Source organism: Mustela putorius, unplaced genomic scaffold (genome assembly GCF_011764305.1).
Source record: "Mustela putorius furo isolate JIRA1106 unplaced genomic scaffold, ASM1176430v1.1 tig00000813_pilon_pilon_pilon, whole genome shotgun sequence".
NCBI classification, from domain to species: Eukaryota; Metazoa; Chordata; class Mammalia; order Carnivora; family Mustelidae; genus Mustela; species Mustela putorius.
In genome coordinates this window covers 1,178,590-1,199,957 of record NW_025421485.1, presented here as the reverse complement: position 1 = coordinate 1,199,957, position 21,368 = coordinate 1,178,590, and the positions used below count along the sequence as shown (strand labels likewise).

The 21,368-nt window shown below is 38.7% G+C and overlaps 1 protein-coding gene across 4 annotated transcripts in view; it reads right to left on the bottom strand.

Moving 5' to 3' along the window:
- Window positions 1–21,368, bottom strand: part of NBAS (NBAS subunit of NRZ tethering complex) — a 316,898-nt gene that overhangs the window by 248,049 nt on the left and 47,481 nt on the right. For all 4 annotated transcript variants that reach the window (XR_006608058.1, XR_006608057.1, XM_004745820.3 and 1 more), the window contains exons 10-11: window positions 18,009–18,147; window positions 10,510–10,578 (exon numbers count right to left, since the gene is read on the bottom strand). Coding sequence is in view for 2 of the 4 variants with exons in the window: in XM_004745820.3 (XP_004745877.1) it covers window positions 10,510–10,578; window positions 18,009–18,147 (208 nt within the window). In the remaining 2 variants the exon portion in view is untranslated. The remainder of the gene's footprint in view (window positions 1–10,509; window positions 10,579–18,008; window positions 18,148–21,368) is intronic.

Here is a 21,368-nt window from a genome sequence, read left to right as displayed (position 1 = left end):
GTCCAGAATGCCAGAATTAAATAGAAGAATAAAATACAAAAGCCTGAGAAAGAGAAGGAATAAAAGCACAAGCACTAACAGCACCATGTTAAATAGAGCCCACCCCCGCCTCCATGATAGAAAGGAGGCCAGGAGCAGAAGGAGAGGGGCCGGGCATCTTCCATTCACGACTCTGGTCCACGAGCCCCCGAGATTTGGTGTGAGGTGGGCCTCACAAGCACTGATTCTCATTAGCTAGAAGAACTCTCCCTCCGTCACAGAGAGTTTATAGAGAAAGAAACTGAAGACCTCAAGGGTTAAGACTTGCTGAAGATCATTCAGGTACAGACCGCAGACCCTGAGCGGGAAGCATCTCCAACCCCAACCCGGGTCATCTCCACTGCGCCGTGATCGCTGCCCTCCCCTGGGCCGTAGACCTTCCAGGAGCCACAGGCATGCTCCTCGGGAGAAGTCATGGTCAAGTACACTTGACTGTTTTCCTCACCTACATAATCAGTCATGAGTGATCTGCATGATCACTCCCAGGTGTCATAAATGCTTCATTAACCAACTCCCTTAAAAGGGCTCTGAAAGTAAAGAGGAAGTTTATGAATCTCTTTAACAACAACAACAAATACGGAATAATGTGAAGAATTTAACAATAGCACTGTGAGCTAGGAAACACCGAATGAAGCTGCTAAATTATCCTTTGTTTTACTCATTCTCCCCCCCCTTCCTTCCTTTTCTTTCTTAGACATGAAGTAGTAAATACATTAACTAAAATATGACCACTAGCTTTTAACCTGGTGAGTTCTTAAATCCCCTTAGTTTTATTTGAAACTAGGATAGCCACACTGCAAACTTAGCATTGCTTTTCCTAATCATTTTGTTGTAGAAATGTGCATTTACACAGACCCAGAAGTAGAAATTATGGTGTGATGATTACCCAGGGGCCCAACAACCAGCTTATAAACAAATATCAACATTCCATACTTGTTTCACGAATTCCTCTCGAATCACTACAATAATCTTGGGAATTTTTTTCCCAGAAGTGTTTTCTCGGTTTTTTTTTTCTTTTTAAAGATTTTATTTATTTATTTATTTGACACAGAGAGATCACAAGTAGGCAGAGAGGCACGCAGAGAGAAAGAAGGGGGGAATCAGGCTCCCCGCTGAGCAGAGAGGACTCAATCCCAGGACCCTGAGATCATGACCTGAGCTGAAGGCAGAAGCTTAACCCACTGAGCCACCCAGGCGCCCCCCTAAAGTGTTTTCAAGCAGATCCCAGACATGAGATGTGTATACATTAAGCAACACACCTCTTTAAAGCCCCAAATCATCTAAGTTTCATACACACACACAGTGAGAAGAGACGGTTCTCAGTGGCAGCTGAACTACAGTCAGTCAGCAATAGACAAGTTACCTACGTTACTTGAGACACACAGTATTTTCCTTGTGAAATAAAAACTCCTCTTTTATTTGTAGAAACACTTCTGAATGTCTATAGCACAGAGTATTTCTGACTCAGGGAATAATTTATTATCCTGACAGTAACTGTTATACAAGATCCAAAGCCACAGTTAGAAAATCCAGGCTAAATTCTGTGAACAGAGTCTGCAGATTTAGAAGTCCGAATGCTCCCTGGTTGGCCAGGGAGAGAATTTCAGACTGTGTGCTCTGGCAGTAAGAGGAAATGGCTTTTCAATCAACTGCACATGACAGTAAAAATAAACCTCAAACCTTCAAACCGTAATTCCTCATATTATATTAAGATTTCTCAGCATAAGTGAATAATAATCTTGGTCTCATATTCTCCATCTGAATTAGGTAGCTCCAAAAGCAATAAAATTGAGCTGTAATTTTCACTTCACTTAAAATGTGTCTGAATTTTTTTTATATTCCTCAACTATGAATGTCATGTTTATTTTAATCATTACAACAGCTGGAATGTTGGGTCAAGAATATATAACTTGGCAGTGAAAAGCAGAAAGCTTTTTCTCTGAGAGCAGGAATAAGACAAGAAAGCTCACTCTTTCTCCACATCCTCTCCAACATTTGTTTTTTCCTTTCTTGAACCCTCTTACCCTGTTGGTGGGAATGCAAGTTGGTGTAGCCACTTTGGAAAACAGTATGGAGATGCCTCAAAAAATTGAAAATAGAGCTACCCTATGACCCTGCAATTGCACTCCTGGGTATTTACCCCAAAGATACAGATATAGTGAAAAGAAGGACCATATGTACCCCAATGTTCACAGCAGCAATGGCCACAATCGCCAAACTGTGTTAAGAGCCAAGATGCCCTTCAACGGACGAATGGATAAAGAAGATGTGGTCCATATATACAATGCAATATTACTCAGCCATCAAAAAGGATGAATACCCAACTTTTGTATCAACATGGATGGGAGATTATGCTGAGTGAAATAAGTCAAGCAGAGAGAGTCAATTATCATATGGTTTCACTTCCTTGTGGAGAATAAGGAATAACATGGAGGACATTAGGGGAAGGAAAGGAAAAGTGAATTGGGGGAACTCGAAGGGGGTGATGAACCATGAGAGACTGTGGACTCTGAGAAACAAGCTGAAGGTTTTAGAGGGGAGGGGGGTGGAGGGATGGGTGAGCCTGGTGGTGGGTATTAGGGAAAGCACATATTGCATGGAGCACTCGGTGAGACACATAAACAATGAATCTTGGAACACTGGAAAAATAAAATGAAATTATTGAAGAAAAAAAAAAAGCCCACTCTTGCTAGTTTTATTCAACATTGCACTGGAAATCCTAACCAGAGCAATTAGGCAAGAAAATAAATAAAAAGCACACAAACTGGAAAGGAAGAAGAAAAACTGTCTCTTTACAAATGACATGGTATTATATATAGAAAACCCTAAAGACTTCACCAGAAAGCTGTCAGAATAAACAAATTCAAGTAAAGCTACAGGACACAAAAATCAACATACAAAAACCACTTGCATTCCTATACACTAACAGTGAACTATTAGAAAGCGAACAATCCCAGTTATACTAGCATCAAAAAGAATAAAATACTTGGGAATAAATGTAACCAAGGAGGTGAGAGCTCTGTATAAGAAAAGCCATAAAACATTGATCAAAGAAATTGAATACAAATAAATGGAAAGATATTCCATGTTCATGGATTGAAAAAATACTCTTAAAATGTCCATAGTGTCCAAAGTGATCTATAGGTTCAGTGCTATCCTTACCAAAATTCAAATGTCATTTTCCACAGAAAGATAAAAAATAATCCTAAAATTTGTGTGGTATCTTAAAAGATCCTAAGTCCCCAAGCAGCCAAAGCAATCTTGAGAAAGAAGAAAAGCTGGGATGCCAGGGTGGCTCAGCTGGTTAAGCAGCTACCTTCGGCTCAGGTGCTGATCCCAGGGATGGAATCCTGCCTCAGGCTCCCTGCTCAGCAGGGAGTCTGCTTCCCTCCTCTGCCTGCCTCTCCCCCTGCTTGTGCTATCTCTGACAAATAAATAAATAAAATCTTAAAAAAAAAAAAAAAAAAGAACAAAGCTGGATGCATCACACCTTCTGATTTCAAAATACTGTTTGAAATGTATGTATGTTAATCAAAATGTATGATTTAAATGTATGTTTAAAATTAAATGTATGTTTATCAAAATAATACCGTATTGGCATAAAAACAGGCACAAAGATCAATGGGACAGAACAGGGAGTCCAGAAATAAGCTCATGCATAGACAGTCAACTAATTTATAATGAAGGAGCCAACAATATAATACACAGTGGGGAAAGGATACTCTTTCAATAAATGGTATTGGGAAAAAATGGATAGCCACTGGACCCCTAATGTACATCATATAGTAAAATCTCCTCTAACTGTTAGAGACTTGATCATAAGACCTGAAACCCTAAAACTCCTATAAGAAAACAGGGGATAAGTTCCTTGACTGGTCTTAGCAATGATTTGTTTGAATTCGACACCAAGAGCAAAGTCAAAAAAAACAAAGATAAACAAACAGGACTACATCAAGTTAAAAACATCTACACAGCAAAGGAAACCATTAATAAAATGAATGACAACTTAGGAAATAGGAGAAAATATTTACAAATCAAATATCTGATATTACAAACCAAAATACACAAGGGACTCCAACAACTCTAGCAAAAACCCCAAATAACCTAATTTAAAGATGGAAGAAATCATCTGAACAGATATTTTTTCAAAAAAAGACACATAAGTGGCCAAAAAAGTACATGAAAAGGTGTTCAACTAATCATCAGGGAAAGGCAAATCAAAACCACAATGAGATATCACTTCACACATGTTAGGATGGCTATCATCAAAAAGGAATGCTGGGGAGAGGGACGCCTGGGTGGCTCAGTTGGTTAAGCCAATGCCTTCGGCTCAGGTCATGATCGCAGGGTCCTGGGATTGAGTCCCATATCGGGTTCCTTGCTCGGTGAGGAGCCTGCTTCTCTCATTGCCTCTGCCTGCCACTCTGCCTGCTTGTGAGTACTCTCTCACTGACAAATAAATGAATAAATAAAATCTTAAAAAAAAAAAGAAAAAGAAAAAGAAAGAAAGGAAGGCTGGGGAAAATGCGGACCGCACACACTGACAGGCCTGACAGGCAGTCTCACTAAATCATTTTTCCTTAAACAAAGAAGGACATCCTGTCATTTGTGACAACATGGATGAACGTGGAGGGCATTGTGCTTGTGAAATACATCAAACACAGAAAGACAAATATTGCGTGGCATCACTTATGTATAATCTTAAAAAAAAAAACCAATAACAAACAAACAAAAAAACCTCCTAGAAACAGAGCGTAAGAAACTAGTTGCCTACCAAAGACTGGGGGAGGGAGGAAGTATAAAGAAGTTGGGTAAAAGGGTAGACACTTCAGTTATAAAAAGTTCTGAAGATCTACTATATAACATGATGGTTACACTTGGTAACACTGCATTCTATAACTGAAACTTGCTGAGAGAGTAGGACGTAAACATCCTTACACACAGAACAGAAAGGTAACTATGTGAGGTAATATGTGTGACTTCAACGGGGGACAATCCATTCATATTGTACACATATACCAAATCATCATGCTGTACAGTTTAAATATCTTACAATTATACCTCAATAAGGATGAGGCAAATAAAATGAGAAAGAAAATGATGACTATCACTTACTACCTGCTTTAGTCTATTCTGTTCTGTGAGTAGCCACTGACAGGCAATCTCACTAAATAATTACTTGGTAAGTTGTTATCAGCTTGGGTAGGCAACGTGGGACAAAGTAAGCTGGTTGACAAAGACCATTTACACAGTAGATGGTCTTCTTCCACCAGAAATCAATCTATAGCCCTTTTAATTATCAATTCTATTTACCTCCCTGTCTCAAATCTCTTCTCAAAACTTTTCAAAAGGTACTTTCCTCTTACCTCATTGATTCTCTTGCATGGTAATGCGAGACTAATACTACTGAAACTAATAATATGAACAGGATTTTAACTTCCACCTCTATTTCTCATTTATTAAACCACTAGCTCAAACGTCCATTTGATCTTCTGTTAATTAAAAACACTAATTAAAGCCTTCTACTACTGGCAGCAATATTTAGAGTGGAATTGTGCCTGCTTTCAAACACTGCAATAAAACTTTTAACTGTCCTTTCTAAAACCATAATTCTTTTAAATGTTAAATATCAGATCTTTATACTGAGATCAGTTTAAATTACCTAACTTTCTTCCACTGCATATCATCTACTTAGAACAATTAAAAATGAGTGATTTCCTATTTCATTACACCTTTCAAATATACAAGCTATATAAAAATTAAAGTACTGAACTGTAGTGCATACACTGAAAGTGTTCTGAATTACTACGGAGCCTTAAAGGTGAATTCACAAGCCCTGCCCTTCCAACAATCAACAATTATTTATTGAATAAACTCAGTAATACAATATCCTGTGTCAGGCACCATTTTACACTCTGGGGAGTCAGCAACCAGCAAAACATAAACCTCTGCCCTCAAGAAGTCCAGTAGATATTCTTGCCCACTATGGTTTATAAGTCTGACCCCCCCAAATCAATCAATCAATCATTCTCAAAAGCATGGCTAACAAACCTGGGAGCAGCAGAGGCGGGGGAAACACTGCAAAAGTCTGTAGCTAAGAGAAAGTCCTTGGGAAAAAAAAAAATTGTCCAAGCCAATATTCTTTATAGAAGAACATATATAGCTTTTAATATATTCTTTGGAAGATAATATTATATGGCAAACAACCAGCAGCTCGTTATTTGGAAACATATGAAGGCCATCTACAAAAAGCCCACAACGAACATCATAGCCAATGCTGAAAACCTTTTACTCTAAGACCATGAACAAGACCAGGATGTCCACCTCGCAACTTATATTCAACATAGTACCAGAAGTCCTAGTCACAGCAATCAGATAAGAAATAAAAAGCATCTAAATTGGTAAGAAAGAAGTAAAAAATTTTTACTATTTGTACATGACATGATATTATATATAGAAAATTCAAAAGAATCCACAAAAACTACCAGAACTGATAAATGAATTCAGTAAAGTCACAGGATACAAAATATACAGAAATCTGTTGCATTTCTATACACTAATAATGAAGTAGTAGAAAGAAAAGTTAAGAAAGCAATCCTGGAGCATCTGCATGGCTCAGATGGTCAAGCTTCTGCCTTCGGGCTCAGGTCATGATCCTAGGGTCCTAGGATCAATCCCCATGTTGGGTTCCCAGCTCAGTGGGGAGTCTGCTTCTCCCTCTCCCTCTGCCTCTCCTCCTGCTTGTGCTCTCTCTCTCAAATGAATAAATAAAATCTTAAAAAAGAAAAAGAAAACAATCTAATTTACCAAAACAACACGAGAACAACAACAACAAAAAAAAAAACACCTAGGAAAAAACTTAACCAAGGAAGTAAAAGACCTGTACCCTGAAAACTATAAAACACTGGTGAAAAAAATAGACAATGACACAAAGAGATGAAAAGATATCCCATGCTCATGGGTTGGGAGAACCAATATTATTAAAATGTCCACACTACCCAACCCAAAGCAACCTACAGATTTAATGTAATCCCTATCAAAAAACCAACAGCATTTTTCACAGAACTAGAACAAATAATCCTAAAATTTATATGGAACCACAAAAGACCCCAAATAATTAAAGTAACCTGAAAAAGAAAAAAACTAGATGTATCACAATCCCAGAGTTCAACACAAAGCTATAGGAATCAAAACAGTATGGTGCCGACAGGCACACACAAACACGCGCGGGCGCGCGCGCGCACACACAACACACACACAGACACAAAACCACATAGATCAATGGAGGAGAATACAGAGCCCAGAAATAAACGCAAGTATAGAAATTCCTCAAAAAATTAAAAATAGAATTGCCATGTGATCCAATAATTCCACCATTGGGTATATACCCAAAGAAAATGAAAACACTAATTCAAAGAGATATATGCGCCCCTATGTCTACTGCAGCACTATTTAAAACAGCCAAGCTAGGGACTCAACCCAAGCGTCCATCCATACACAAATGGATAAAGAAGATGCGGTATATTGTAAATGTTGGAATGAAATCTTGCCATTTGCAACAACATGGATGAATCTAGAGGATATAATGCTAAGTGAAATAAGTCAGAGAAAGGCAAAATACTGTATGATTTCACTTTATGAGATTTAAAAAATAAAACAAAGAAAAAAGAGACAAAAACACTCTTAAATACAGAGCAAAACTGGTGGCTGCCAGAGGGGAGGTAGGGAGGCAGGAAACGTGTGAGATAGGTGAAGGCGATTAAAGTGTCCACGGATGATGAGCACAGAGTAATGGATAACATTGCCTAGTCATTATGCTGCACACCTGAAATAACACAACACTGTTAACTATATTTGAATAAAAATAAAATAGGCATCATAATGCCAATAATGCAAGCTTCCTGTGAGACCATGTAAAAGTACATATAAGCTAGAAAGCTTTCACAATAATAGGAAATTATTAGATAAGCCACATGAGGCCTTTCAGCTCTACAATTACAGCGCAAAAAAAAAAAAAAAAAAATCTATCCCCCATAATTATTTCCGGGCTAGGCACTATGAGGTACAAATAAGATAGTACGTAACATTCAGATATTTACTGAAGGCATTGATTTAGGAATACTAATTTCATAACATCTTTTTAAGGATCCTGGTACAATGTGCCATTAAGATAGATCAAAATATAAGGAAATGAGTTGTGTGCGTCTCCTTTGTGCTCAATCACAGAGGGTACTCTGATTGAGGAGAAAAAGCCACATTCCACACAAGAGAACTGCCAATAGTAGGGTCAAGGCAACGTACAACTGAAGTTCCCGCGTGGTAAAAAGGCTTTTTTTGTTTTTTTTTTTAAATGGTCTTTCTACACTGGTTCAATAGTTACATTTGCTTATTAATATCCCAAATCAACTAATAAACATAGTGTCTAACAATTACACAGGATATCCTACAAAGGAGAAGCATGAGCAGCAATTCCCAAAGAATTCCTGTTCTGAACGTACTAGAGCTACGCTGGTCCAAGTGAAATAAGCAGCGAATACCAACAGCGAGCGCCTGCGGGTCCCGCAGCCCGGCCGGCCGGTCCCGGCGCTACTCTCTGGCCTTCCAGAACTTGCCACACGATACGATACCGCCGGCCGGGAAATGCCGAGAGCTCCTCCCTCTGCATGAGGGACTCTTACTTCCAAATCAACTATCCCCTCCAGAATGAAAGGCTCCCTCTTCCACACCTCAGTGGTACTTCATATGATGTGACAGAAGGGGTCAGAAAACATGTAATATTGTGCTATTTCACCACTTCTCTAACCTTCTCCCCCACTACACTGAGGGCTCCTTGAGGAAATGCGATGCCTTTAATTTACCTATTTATTCTCTGCTCTAACATTATGCCTCAAAGGAAGTGTTTGCTGATTGATTGAAAAAAAAAAAAAGAATAAACACTGAAATGACATGTTATTGTTTTATTATAGTCAAAAAAATAAAATTAAAAACAAAAAACAGGGCGCCTGGGTCGCTCAGTGGGTTAAGCCGCTGCCTTCGGCTCAGGTCATGATCTCAGGGTCCTGGGATTGAGTCCCACATCGGGCTCTCTGCTCAGCAGGGAGCCTGCTTCCTTCTCTCTCTCTCTGCCTGCCTCTCAGTGTATTTGTAATTTCTCTCTGTCAAATAAATAAATAAAATCTTTAAAAAAAAAAAAAAAAAAAAAACATAGTGAGCCCCTTAACTTTTGTTAAAGACAGTAACTTAGGAGTAGATTCTACTCCTGAAATCAACATTGCACTGTATGTTAACTAACTAGAAGTTAAATTAAAAATACAAAAAAGAAAAAAGACAGTCATTTAAATAGTATTAAGGAGGCCGGGGAAAGGATGCCGGGAGAAAAAGCAAAGTAACATTCTTGTGCACTAAATTGGTAACAGACCCACAAAGGCAACACAGTAAATTAGAAAGAACCGAGTACAAGGTAGAGGCCAAGTCACTTGATCTTCCATATGTTTCTTCATCTGCAAAATGAAAACAAACCCCACGAACTGACAGCAGAGAATGCTAACAGCAAAATAGCACAAAATACGGGATTCAACAAGAAAGTGACTTTCCAGACACAAACAGTAGTGGTACTGCTTGCTTTACAGATAGCACGCCAAACCAATCCAGAATATAGGATTTAGCTGAAGTCAAGAGCAGAGAAATAACTAGAACTCAAAATTTTAAATATATTAAATACAAACCCAGCAACAAAATGCTCCTCCTATTTCTTATGATTTCTGTATTTTCTGATGATTTCCTTCGCGTTAGTAAAAAAAAATTGAAGAAACAGAAAAATGAGGTTGTCCGGTTCTCCCCAAAACGGGAAGAGAATGATCTGATGCCTCCATATGGGCTAAGACTCTTGCGAGAGCCAGACACAGAGTGAATAGAACCTTCGCCCGCAGAGGCTGCTCCTGAGTGTCTCACTCGCATCAGGATGAAACCGACAAACATCCTTCCCACAGAGCCATTCATCTCTTACTGAGGAAAAAACAATATAACAATGGTACCTGAAGCCCAGAATCAACAGGGCTTGTTTCTTCTAGGAGCTTCAATAATCTCAGATTTTTTTTTTTTTTTAATTAACAAAACAAACTGAAAAGGATATGTTGTGGACAAGGATACAAAATTCACAAGTACTGTAAAACAAAAAACTTCAGATAATATAATGATCCCAGGGGATTTCTTTGGCTTACAAACCCAGATTTAAAAGGACTAGGTTCATTCTTTTTTTTTTTCTTTAAGTCTCCTTATTGAGATAATGATATATAGTAAAACCCAGAAATTCCAGCAAACAGTCCCATGAATTATTACTTACATATATGCCCACATAGTATGCAATTAAGAGCACATCCAGATGAAGTATATTCAAGGTTCATTCAATTATCCTTTAAAGGTACTCAGGATGAAAATATCTGAGAAGCACGGGTTAAGCTGATGAGTTACCTGTTCTTGTCCTGGGCGACTATAAAACTTGACACTTAACATCCTTAATAATCCCAATGTCTTTGGTACCTGCAAAATAAATGCACATCAGACAAAGAAGAATTAATGGAATGCTTTTTCACTGTAAAAAGTCCTTTAACATGAAATGCAAACTATAGCAAACCTAGTTCTTTAAGAAATAGTTGAGAAAATAGGGGAGCCGGGATGGCTCAGTCGGTTAAGCCTCTGCCTTCAGCTCAGGTCATGATCCCAGGGTCCGGGGATCCTGGGCAGTCTGCTTCCCCCTCTCCCTCTGGCCCTCCCTCCCCAACAAATAAATAAATAAAATCTAAAAATAAAAAAAGAAATAGTTGAGAAAATCATCAGTAAGTGTCCAAGATCTTGGTGAGACTCTATTTTTATTTGGGAAAAAAGAAATCCAAATGGTAAATCTGTCAACATACACCCATACTCAAATGTTTTTTTTAATGTTTTGTTTTTTAAATGCACACATAACAAGTCTATTACAATCTATGTGAATTAGAAGCCACTCAAGCTCTTCTCAAATGAGATCCCCCAGGTTATCATTTTCATCCCATCATCATTATGGAAAAGTCAAAATTTCTAGTAGAAATTTCATTCATAAGGAATTGATCCTATGCTTAAAAAATACCCCCCCAAAAATCAACATTTAGAAACCAGTATTCAAAATAATATAACACAAGACTATTTATCTTTAGATTTAAGAGATACATTTACAAAAGCAAGAGGGAGAGAAGGCAATAATTTAAGAAATGGAAAACAACAAGTTTTGTTGGAACTGCAGAGAATTTAGTACACTACTGAGGCAACATCAAACAGTACAACTGCTGGGGAAAAGTTTGATTGTTCCTCAAAAAGCTAAACGTGAAACTACCATTTGACCCAGTCATTTCATCCTAAGTATATACCCAAAAGAATGAAAAACAGGTATTTAAACAAAAACACTATATCAAACAAAAGTTCACAGCAATACTATTAAGTGGAAACAACTCAAATGACCATCAAAGAAGGAATGAACAAAATGTGGTATATCCCCACAAAGGAATACGTGCAGTCATCAAAAGGAAATGAAGCACTGCTATATGCTACAAGTTGGATGAACCTCCAAAATATTATGCTACATAAAAGAAATCAGATACAAAAGGTCACATATTTCATGATTCCATTTATAAGAAACAGAACAGGTAAATCCACAGAAATAGACTAGTGGCTGCCAAGAGCTGGATGGAAGAACAACAGGGATTTTATACCTTAATAGATATAAGGTTTCCTTTTGGGGTGATGAAAATATCCTGGAACTACATCCTGGTGGTGGTTGCACAACACTGTCGATGTACTCAATAACAAGTGAATTGCATCCTTTAAGTTGATTAAGGATGGATTTTATATTATATAAATTTTCCCTTAAGAGAAAAGGGCAAAAAAAGAGTGCTGTTTTGTTGAGGTTAAAATTTTCCCTACTAGAACTTCGAAATAGCTAAAGCCATTAGTGATGGCCTAGCTCCATATCTTCCAATATTTCCTCCAACAAAAAAGAGTAAGAAGATAAAATATGAAGTGCATGGCTGACTCTGTCAGTAGAGTGTGCAACTCTTGGTCTCAGGGTCATGAGTTCAAGCCCCATGTTGGGTGCAGATATTACTTGGATGGATGAATGGATTGATGGATCAAAGGAAGGGAGGGAGAGGAAGAAAGACTTGTTGATCTACAAGAAAACCATGGCCTCAGGGGTGCCTGGGTGGCTCAGTCAGTTGGGTATCCACCTTCAGCTCAGGTTATGATTCCAGGGTCCTGGGGTCGAGCCCCAAATCAGGGAGCCCGCTTCTCCCTCTCTATCTCTGTCTCTCCAATTACACACGTGCTCTCTTTCTCAAATAAATGGAAAAAAAAAAAAAAAGTGCCCTCAACTTAACTTGAAGACTGAAGATAACCCAAACTTCAAAATAATTTTAAGTAGAAAAACAAAAGTCACAAGTCCCAGTTGTCATCTCTACTGCTCCTTCCAACTCCCATGTCCCCACGACACCTACCACAAGGCCTGGTGGTGAGCAAAAGCAGACTGTAAAAATACTGCAAGGCCTGGGAAGGACAGACAAGGGAAGGTAGCCAAGGGATATAACATCCCTCTAAAAACATTGTCACAGTTATCATCTAAGAAAGCTCACCAGACATAGAAAAAGATACGAATTTATACATTGAAAGAGCAAGCAAGGGTACCTGAGAAAATCAGTCCCCCTCCCAAAAAAATCAACTCCAAGAAATATCCCAGGAAAACTATTAAATTTCACACAAAGAAAACAAAAATCCTCAAGGCAATCTAAGCAAAATGGCCAAATAACATTTGTATGTTATTTCTATGTTTCCCTTTGTAGGGAAAATAATTTAAGGTAAGTGAGAAGTTTCAAATTCCACAGACAAAGTAAAGCAATAATGGAGTAGTGGCTATTTTTTTAAGTTCAATGAAAGAAATGGTAAACTAAGGATTTTATATCCAGACACGTTTTCCTTCAAATATTCAGGCTATTAGACAACAATTTTGAAGATCCAAGAACTTAAGGACCCTTTACCTATGAGACCTTCTTAGAACGTCTACTAAAAGAGAGGCACCTGACTGGCTCAGGTGCAGCTCCTGATCTCAGGGTAGTGAGTTGAAGCCCCAGGTTGGGTGTAGAGATTATTTAAAAATAAAATCTTAAAAAACAAACCAAACCACATCTACTAGAAAATAGTTTCATCCAACCCAGTGATGACTGGGGACATTTCAACAAAAGAAATAACGGCATTCTGTAAGACACGGACATCGAAGACTAAAGAAAGGTGAGGATAAGGTAGAAACTAACGTGCAAAAATTACAAGTTTGTCAACGTAGCAATAACACAATTTTAAAAAGGAAGAGAACAGAAAGGGAAAAAGGAAAATCAACTGATTTTTGTAAAAGCAATTAGCAGGGATTAAAGAATACCAACAGGAGCGTCTAGGTGGCTCAGTTGGTTAAGCATCTGCCTTTGACTCAGGTCATGATCCCAGGGTCCTGGGATGGAGTCCCGCACTGGGCTCCCTGCTCAGCAGAGAGTCTTGCTTCTCCCTCTCCCCAAGTCGTGTTTTCTCTAGCTCTCTCTCAAATATATAAATTAAAATCTTTTTTAAAAGGAAGGAGAGTGGGGCACCTGGGTGGCTCAGTGGGTTAAAGCCTCTGCCTTCTGCTCAGGTCATGGTCCCAGGGTCCTGGGATGGAGCCCCACATCGGGCTCTCTGCTCAGCAGGGAGCCTGCTGCCCCCTCTCTGTACCTGCCTCTCTGCTACTTGTGATCTCTGTCTGGCAAATAAATAAATAAAATCTTTAAAAAAATAAATACATAAAAGGAAGGAGAGGAGGGAGGGAAGGAGAGGGAGAGAAAGGGAGAGAATGAGGGAGAGAGAGAGAGAGACAAAAGAAGGAAGCCAATAAAACTGATAAACGTAAAATACTGGAGGGCACTGATAACATCACCAAGATAGTTTCTGTGAAACGCTGGAGGTAAATTCCCACATAAGTGAATTCAAATTCAAGAGAGAAAAGAAAGAGGAAGTGTAAACAAATACAGGCAGCTCTTGAACATGTTGAAGAAAGGGAAATAAATGGAGGTGGTAACAGAATTTAGCGGGGTCTAAATCCCCCAAAACCGAATGAAAACAAATAGTTTTTATGTTGGAAAAATAAAAGCATGTTGTATGCTGGTAAATCTAATTGACAGGAAAATTCATGATGCAGGAGAAATATCAATAAGCAAGAGTGTGAGATCTGGAGGACAAACAGATGGGTTGGTCTTAGTTGGTACAAAGACAGTTTGTGTGTAAAAATGAGAGAAAAGGTACCGTGTACAGACAGAGACACAGGAAGGGGGTGGGATCCTGTGAAAACATTTCTCTGATTATTTCTAATTTCTGAAGGAAATGAGATTTCGCAGGGAAACAGGATTCCAAAAAGCCTGTGTTCTTCCCACAAAAACATCCTTCACCCAAAAAGCAGCAATGTCAATAACATAAAAATTAAGTTTTGTTCATTTTTATATATTTTCTAAAATCCTGGTCTTAAAAATACAAACAGATAATAATTATGAACACTAGAGATCATTTTATGGCTTACCAAGGGCCTTCACATATATTAGCTTGTTTGTGTCAAAAGCCTTACTACACAAGTGTTAAGTGATAAACTAGAATTCCAATCCCAGACTTCTGACTCCCAAACCTGGGTTCTCTCTTCTCTCCCAGTTACTGAAGTAGAGAATGCAACTTTACAGTGTACTGCCCCTATTTGTGGATATGGCTACATCCTCCAGTACAGTAAAACCCCTTGAGGGATGCTACCTTCCTATTACCAGAGCAGTGATTCAATGTTGAACAAATGAATAAATAAAACTATCTCACATTAATTTGGAAACTTTAGTCAGTGCACATATTGAATCTTGCAAAGTCCCTTTTTACAACCTAGCAGCCTTGTGAGAGACTAGAATGTATATGTCAGCAGCATTTTTTCATCAATATCCACCCAACACAATAGCAACCTTAAACAAACGAGTTTGATGAGGGCAGTATCTGCCACTGGACAAAAGAACTAATCCTGTAATTCAAATTACTTCAAGGCAGGGGCAGGCTATGCAGAATGACTGTAAGTTTAGCAGCAGGACACATTTAATAGCCACTAACGTAATTAAAATACACTTGCGGCATTTGAAGAAATTAATCATACAGCCAAGCATTCAGTTTGCAATTTAATGTTTTTCCCCACTTATTCTGTCAGTGCACAGGCAATTTTCTTCTAAGAGACTGCAATCCCGGAGCTTCAGCTGGAGAGAGAAGGACCATAGCAAAGCAGATTCTAATACTTCAGTGAGGAGCAAAGTGAAAGCACAAGAGAATCAAGCCAAGGTGAAGGAAGGTTTCACGGTATGCGACCATACTCCGGGACTCTTCCTTTCCCAGGCCATTCTGTCACAAACAGGCCCTGTTATCCTGTACTGAAATGGACTTCCACCATTTGCCTACTTCATCTCTCCTTGTATTCTCCACACTTACCTATTTTTTTCTTTCTTTTTTTTCCCCCTCAACCTTTAATTTTGACAAATCTCATAGCTATGGAGAGGCTGAAGTGAATGCACAACAAAACACCAGTATGCCTTCCGCTCGGGCTCACCAGTTATGAACGCGTTGCCACGCTTGCTTTATCTCTGTGTGCGTACACACATCTTTTAAATTATGGGTCTGACTGGGGCACCTAGCTGGTTCAGTCACAGAGCGTGCAACTCTTCATTTTGGGGTTATGCATTCGATCCCTGTGTTGGGTATAAAGATTACTTAAATAAAACTTAAAAATTACGTTTTTGACTAAACCATTTAAAAATAAGTTGCAGACATCACACTTTGATTCAAGAGCCAAAAGAGTTTCAAAGTCCAAGATCTGTCCTGGTGGATATCACAGAAAAAACTACAAGCTGGGTATGGATTAAATCAGAGAGAGAAACAGGACTAACCCTGCAAAAGCGAAATAGTATATTTAATATGTATAAACAACTCCTACCTCTTTATGAATTATGGGATAATCATCAGAGATAAATCTGACAGGACCACTGATCTGTATATAATTTCAATGGGGAGCGGGGAAAGGTACTCAACAGTGACTAGAAGATCTGTTCCACCTCTGTTCCCCTATTTTTAGTTCTGGGGTCTTGGGCTCCTTTTCTGTGAAGTGTGGCTACTAACACTCAATCTAGACTTCTCCCTGCACCCTGCAGAAGAAGAGGCAGGATCTAGAATGGATAGGGGGGTAAAGCATGGAAGGAAAAGCACAAAACACAGTCCTCGATTATAAATTCATGCAGAAATACAAACTGTTACCAGATCTAGTGGTATAAAAACCAGTAAGGTGAGCTAATTAAAAAAAAAAAAACTACTTTGTTGGGTTAAATTCATAATCACGTACTTCAAAATATGTCAAAAGCTAAAGAAAAAAAAATGAATGAAGCTTTCAGTCATTGCTTAAGAATTCTTTTTAAAAGTACTTCTTCAGGGGCGCCTGGGTGGCTGAGTTGGTTAAGCAACTGCCTGTGGCTCAGGTCATGATCCTGGAGTCCCGGGATCGAGTCCCGCCCTGAGTCCCACAATGAGTCCCGCATCGGGCTCCCTGCTCGGCAGGGTGTCTGCTTCTCCCGCTGACCCCTCTCCTCTCATGCTCTCTCTCTCTCTCTCAAATAAATAAATAAACTCTTAAAAAAAAAAAAGAAGTACTTCTTCATTATTTCCTTTTTTATACCAAACTTTTAACCATTTGTGGTTTTAGAGGATTAATTTAAAATCAGTGAATTTTAAACAAAAATAATAGAACAAATAGATACATTCACTGCAGGAAAAAACAACATGACACATTCACTTAAGTCGTGTTTTCCTTTTTCTTCCCTCATTCGAGAAGTATCTGAGTGTCCACTACATGGAAGGCAATGTGCTAAGCACAGGATTACTAATCGTGATTGAGTGCTTGACTTCCAGCAGTTTGCATAGGGAAACAGTATTTTATCTTGCCTTTCTGGACACACAGAAGAACTACTTCCCAGGGCCCTTGAAGGTAAAAAGGACTACACGAATAGTTAGAACACATGAACTGTGAGCACAGGTAATGTTAGTTCTAGTTTGAAAAGTTCCACCTTTTAACCCTCTTCTTCCCCTCCTATTAACTGAAATACTTGAACCTCAAGAGGCTGCCAGCCTGCGTGGATTCTCTAGTCATCACTTGGAACAAACTGTCCAGGGGAGTCATGGCACCAAGAGAAGACTTCGCCACAAATAAGGAATGAATGGTTATAGGGTAACCCACAGAAACACCAGGAGTTTACATCTGTCCATGGGATGGTTTGATTATCACAGCAGAACCTAGCCTATACTGACTATTACAGCATACCAGAGTGCTCTGCTACAGAACAAAGGGATGAAAGGCTGGGTGTCAACCAGGTGAATGCAGACCAAAGTATTAGCAAGTGTGCCATGGTGGTAAACAACTTGAACAGGGGAACTTGTGCCGGAGTTTGTACTCTGACTCTGCCACTTACTAGCTCGGTGACCCAGGGAAGTTACTAAACTACACTGTACTTCCCTCATCAATAGACAGGCTAGTAACAATACCTACCCCAAGAAGTCATGAGAGTTAAGGGAGCTAATATACACCGCAGGAGTCAAGACAGTTGTCATCCCATAAAAAATGCTGAATAAACATTAATGTCTCAATAAGCAAATGCAAGTAACAGGATTCCTGTTAGGTTCTTTTTCTAATATCTGCCAATGCTGTTAATAAAAATGAAACCAAGTGAAACTAAAAACACTTTAGATAACTCTGATATTGGAAAGAAGTACTAAAATTTCACATGAAGTCGCTTTCCTCACTTGAGACAAAGTACTTCATCCCGTTCCTGCCTGAGGCCTAGTCGCAAAGTGAACTGCCAGATACTTACTGCAGTGACCCGGTCTCCGCCACTGGTAACCTGCTTACAATAAGGCGATCCCGAAAGAACTCTCCAGGCAGACAGGCCATAGCTAGAAGCTTTTGATATGCCCACTTCAGCAGTTTCGCATCCACCAACCAGCAAAAGTCTAAAAAAAAAAAAAAACACAGAAAATTAAGAACTGATAAATTGCGGTTTGAATAAGAGAACATCAAAACAAGGAGAGCAGAAGCAGTCACCTTCCCAAAGAAAAGTAAAGCAAAAGTACTATATATACTAAAATTACTATAAACTATAAATATAGAAGTTCATTAGAAGAAAAAAAAAGCAAATGGTTTTTCAATTAGATTTTTCACCTTTACTTATACAGAGGAAGGCTTAAGCATTCAAGTACCTGAAATCCAGATGGGAATTTTACAAAGAGTAAAAATGTTTGAAGGTTGAACACTGAACACTCAAAAAACTGTATCGACACCAGTGAACTTGAACACACAGACCTGTCACCCAGGCAGGTATCTATTCGTTACAGCAGTGGGTTGTATACAGTTACAAGTGTTAGCAAAGGCCGCTGGGAGAGCAACTCTGCGGTCTAACTACACTGAAACAAGACTATTTAACACTTTAGATGTACATTATGATCTGTTTACTGTTTGTTCTACTTCCTTAGCAGCTAGAGAGGAGGTACCAAGAGGGCAAATAGTCTAACATACTAAAAGTTCCAAGGCTCTGTGATACTACACAAACTAATAATAATAATAAAACAATAATAATAAAACCCATGATTTTTTTTTTTACTGAGTTGCAGACGATATATAACATATATTAATTCAGGTGTATGACACAATGATTCAAAATTTGTATATATTGTGAAATGATCCCCACCATAAGTCTAGTTAATATCCACCCCATACACAGTTTAAAATTTTTTTTTTCCTTGTGATGAATGCTTTTAAGATCTATTCTCTTAGAATGCAACACAGTATTTTTAACCAGTCACCAAAAACAGTCATGATTTTTAAAGTCATGTTCACTAAATCTGGCAGGGAACTATGTTATAGATATTATAATCATCCATCTAAGAAAGACAAAAGTTGGGAAGTAAAGCTCTGATCTAGTAAAGGAAGCACTACAGTTACCAGTGAATTATTTTTGTTCCCAATGACAATGAGGCAATACAGTAAGGGAAGAGACAGGACACAGGTTTCACTGGTCTTGTGCATCTGATGCTCCCCCAACGTGAACTACAACTGTTCCAAATGACAGAAAACAATTATCAAGCTCCTTTTAAAGCAAAACACACATAGTACTGTTATCACCATGTTCCGGTTTTATAAGAGGATGCACTCCATCACACAAGTCAGCCTTTCCCTTTTTCTAGACCATGCTCATATAAAACCAAACCTTAAAAAACGTCAGGTTCTGTATAGAAGTTGGAAGGTAAAAGAAAACAACACTTTGTATGGCTCTTCAGGGTTGGCATGTCAAAAGGATTTACTTAGAAGTAATCCAGAACAGGTGGGTGGGGGTGTCTATCTCTCTCATAGGTATCTGTGAAACAACATTGACCACGAAATGATTGTTGAAACTGAATGACTGGCACAAAGGAGTCAATATCTATTGTCTGTAAGAACAGACTTCAAATATTCCACAAAGAAATTTTTTTAAGTCAATTTGTTTATACAACAACAACAACCCTGGAAACACCTGAATGGGGCTCAGTTGGTGGAACAGGCATGGGACTCTTGATCTCAGGGTCATGAGTTCAAGCCACCGGGCATAGAGATTACTTAACACACACACACATACACACACACACACAAAACAGTCTTCTGAATAAATAAAAACGCAACAGGTAACTGAATATCTACATTTCTGAATTTAATCTCAATGTTTTTTCAAACAGGAAATATGTGATTCATAAAACATATCTTTAAAAATTAGTAACCTATAATTATAAAAAAATAAAAACACTGAGAATTCAACAAATCCCCAAAAGGCCAGGATAAAGCAGATTCTGATAACTAACTTTCCTCGGCTCAACGTACAACATATATTTACATTAACATATAATTCTTTTCTCAAGGAACTGGACATTATTTAATCTGCACTACTATGTCATGGAGGGGACCTATCTAATTTTCAGATTTAAAAAGTAGACATAGTTTTCGGCCTTTGCGTTGGCAGAAGCAAAGCTGCAACTCTCTCCAGTCATCCAGAACCCAGACACAGCCTCCACCATGTCACCTGAGTTTGAGGCCAATGAGATCAAAGATAGACCTGAGGTGCACTCGGTAGCAAAGTCAGTGCCACGCTGGTCAAAATTGGCCCCCTGGGTTTATCTCCAAAAAAGTTTGGTGACAACACTGCCAAGGCAACTGGTGGTTAGAGGGGTCTGAGGATGACAGGGAAACTGACCGTTCAGAACAGACAGGCCCAGATTGAAACGGTACCTTCTGCCTCTACCCTGATTATCGAAGCCCTCAAGGAACTACCAAGAGAAAGAAGTAAGAAAACATTAGCAGGGTGGAAGTGTCACTTTTTTTTTTTAAGATTTTATTTATTTAACAGACAGAGATCACAAGTAGGCAGAGAGGCACGCAGAGAGAAAGGAAGGGAAGCAGGCTCCCCTGATGCAGGGCTCAATCCCAGGACCCTGGGATCATGACCGGAGCCAAAGGCAGAGGCTTTAACCCACTGAGCAACCCAGGCGCCCCATGGAAGTGTCATTTTGACGAGACTGTCAACCCTGTCCAACTGATGCAGTACCATTCCTTAGCCAGAGAACTCTCTGGAACCATTAGAGAGATTCTAGAAACTGCCCAATCTGTGGGCTGCAATGTTAATGATCACCATCCTTGTGACATCACAGAGAACATCAACAGTGACCACTTCATGACATCACAGATGACATCAACAGTGAAGCAGTAGAATGTCCCACTAGTTAAGAACTACAAAAGAAAATATGTTAATAAAGGATTATTTGATAACCGAAAAAATTATATATATGATATGTAACAAATATAATATATATTTATTATATATGTTCATACATATATACATATGTATAGAACGAAGTTGCCTGACTACTGAAGGAGATACAAAGCTAACTAAAATTTCGGTTTTTTTATCTCTTGGTCTTAACACTAGAAGATACTTCCTCTCTCTGATTTTTGATAAATACCACAGCCATGCACACATCAAATTGGCTACAGGACAAACCCCAACAAGAACAAAAGAAATTTAGTATCTGCTTCCAAACAACCTTTCCTCCATTAATGCCCAATGGAGGAGTAAGTGGACAAAGCAGCAGAATGATGGTACTAGTCATGTACGGTCCTCACTATATGGTAAAATGATGTAATTCGAATG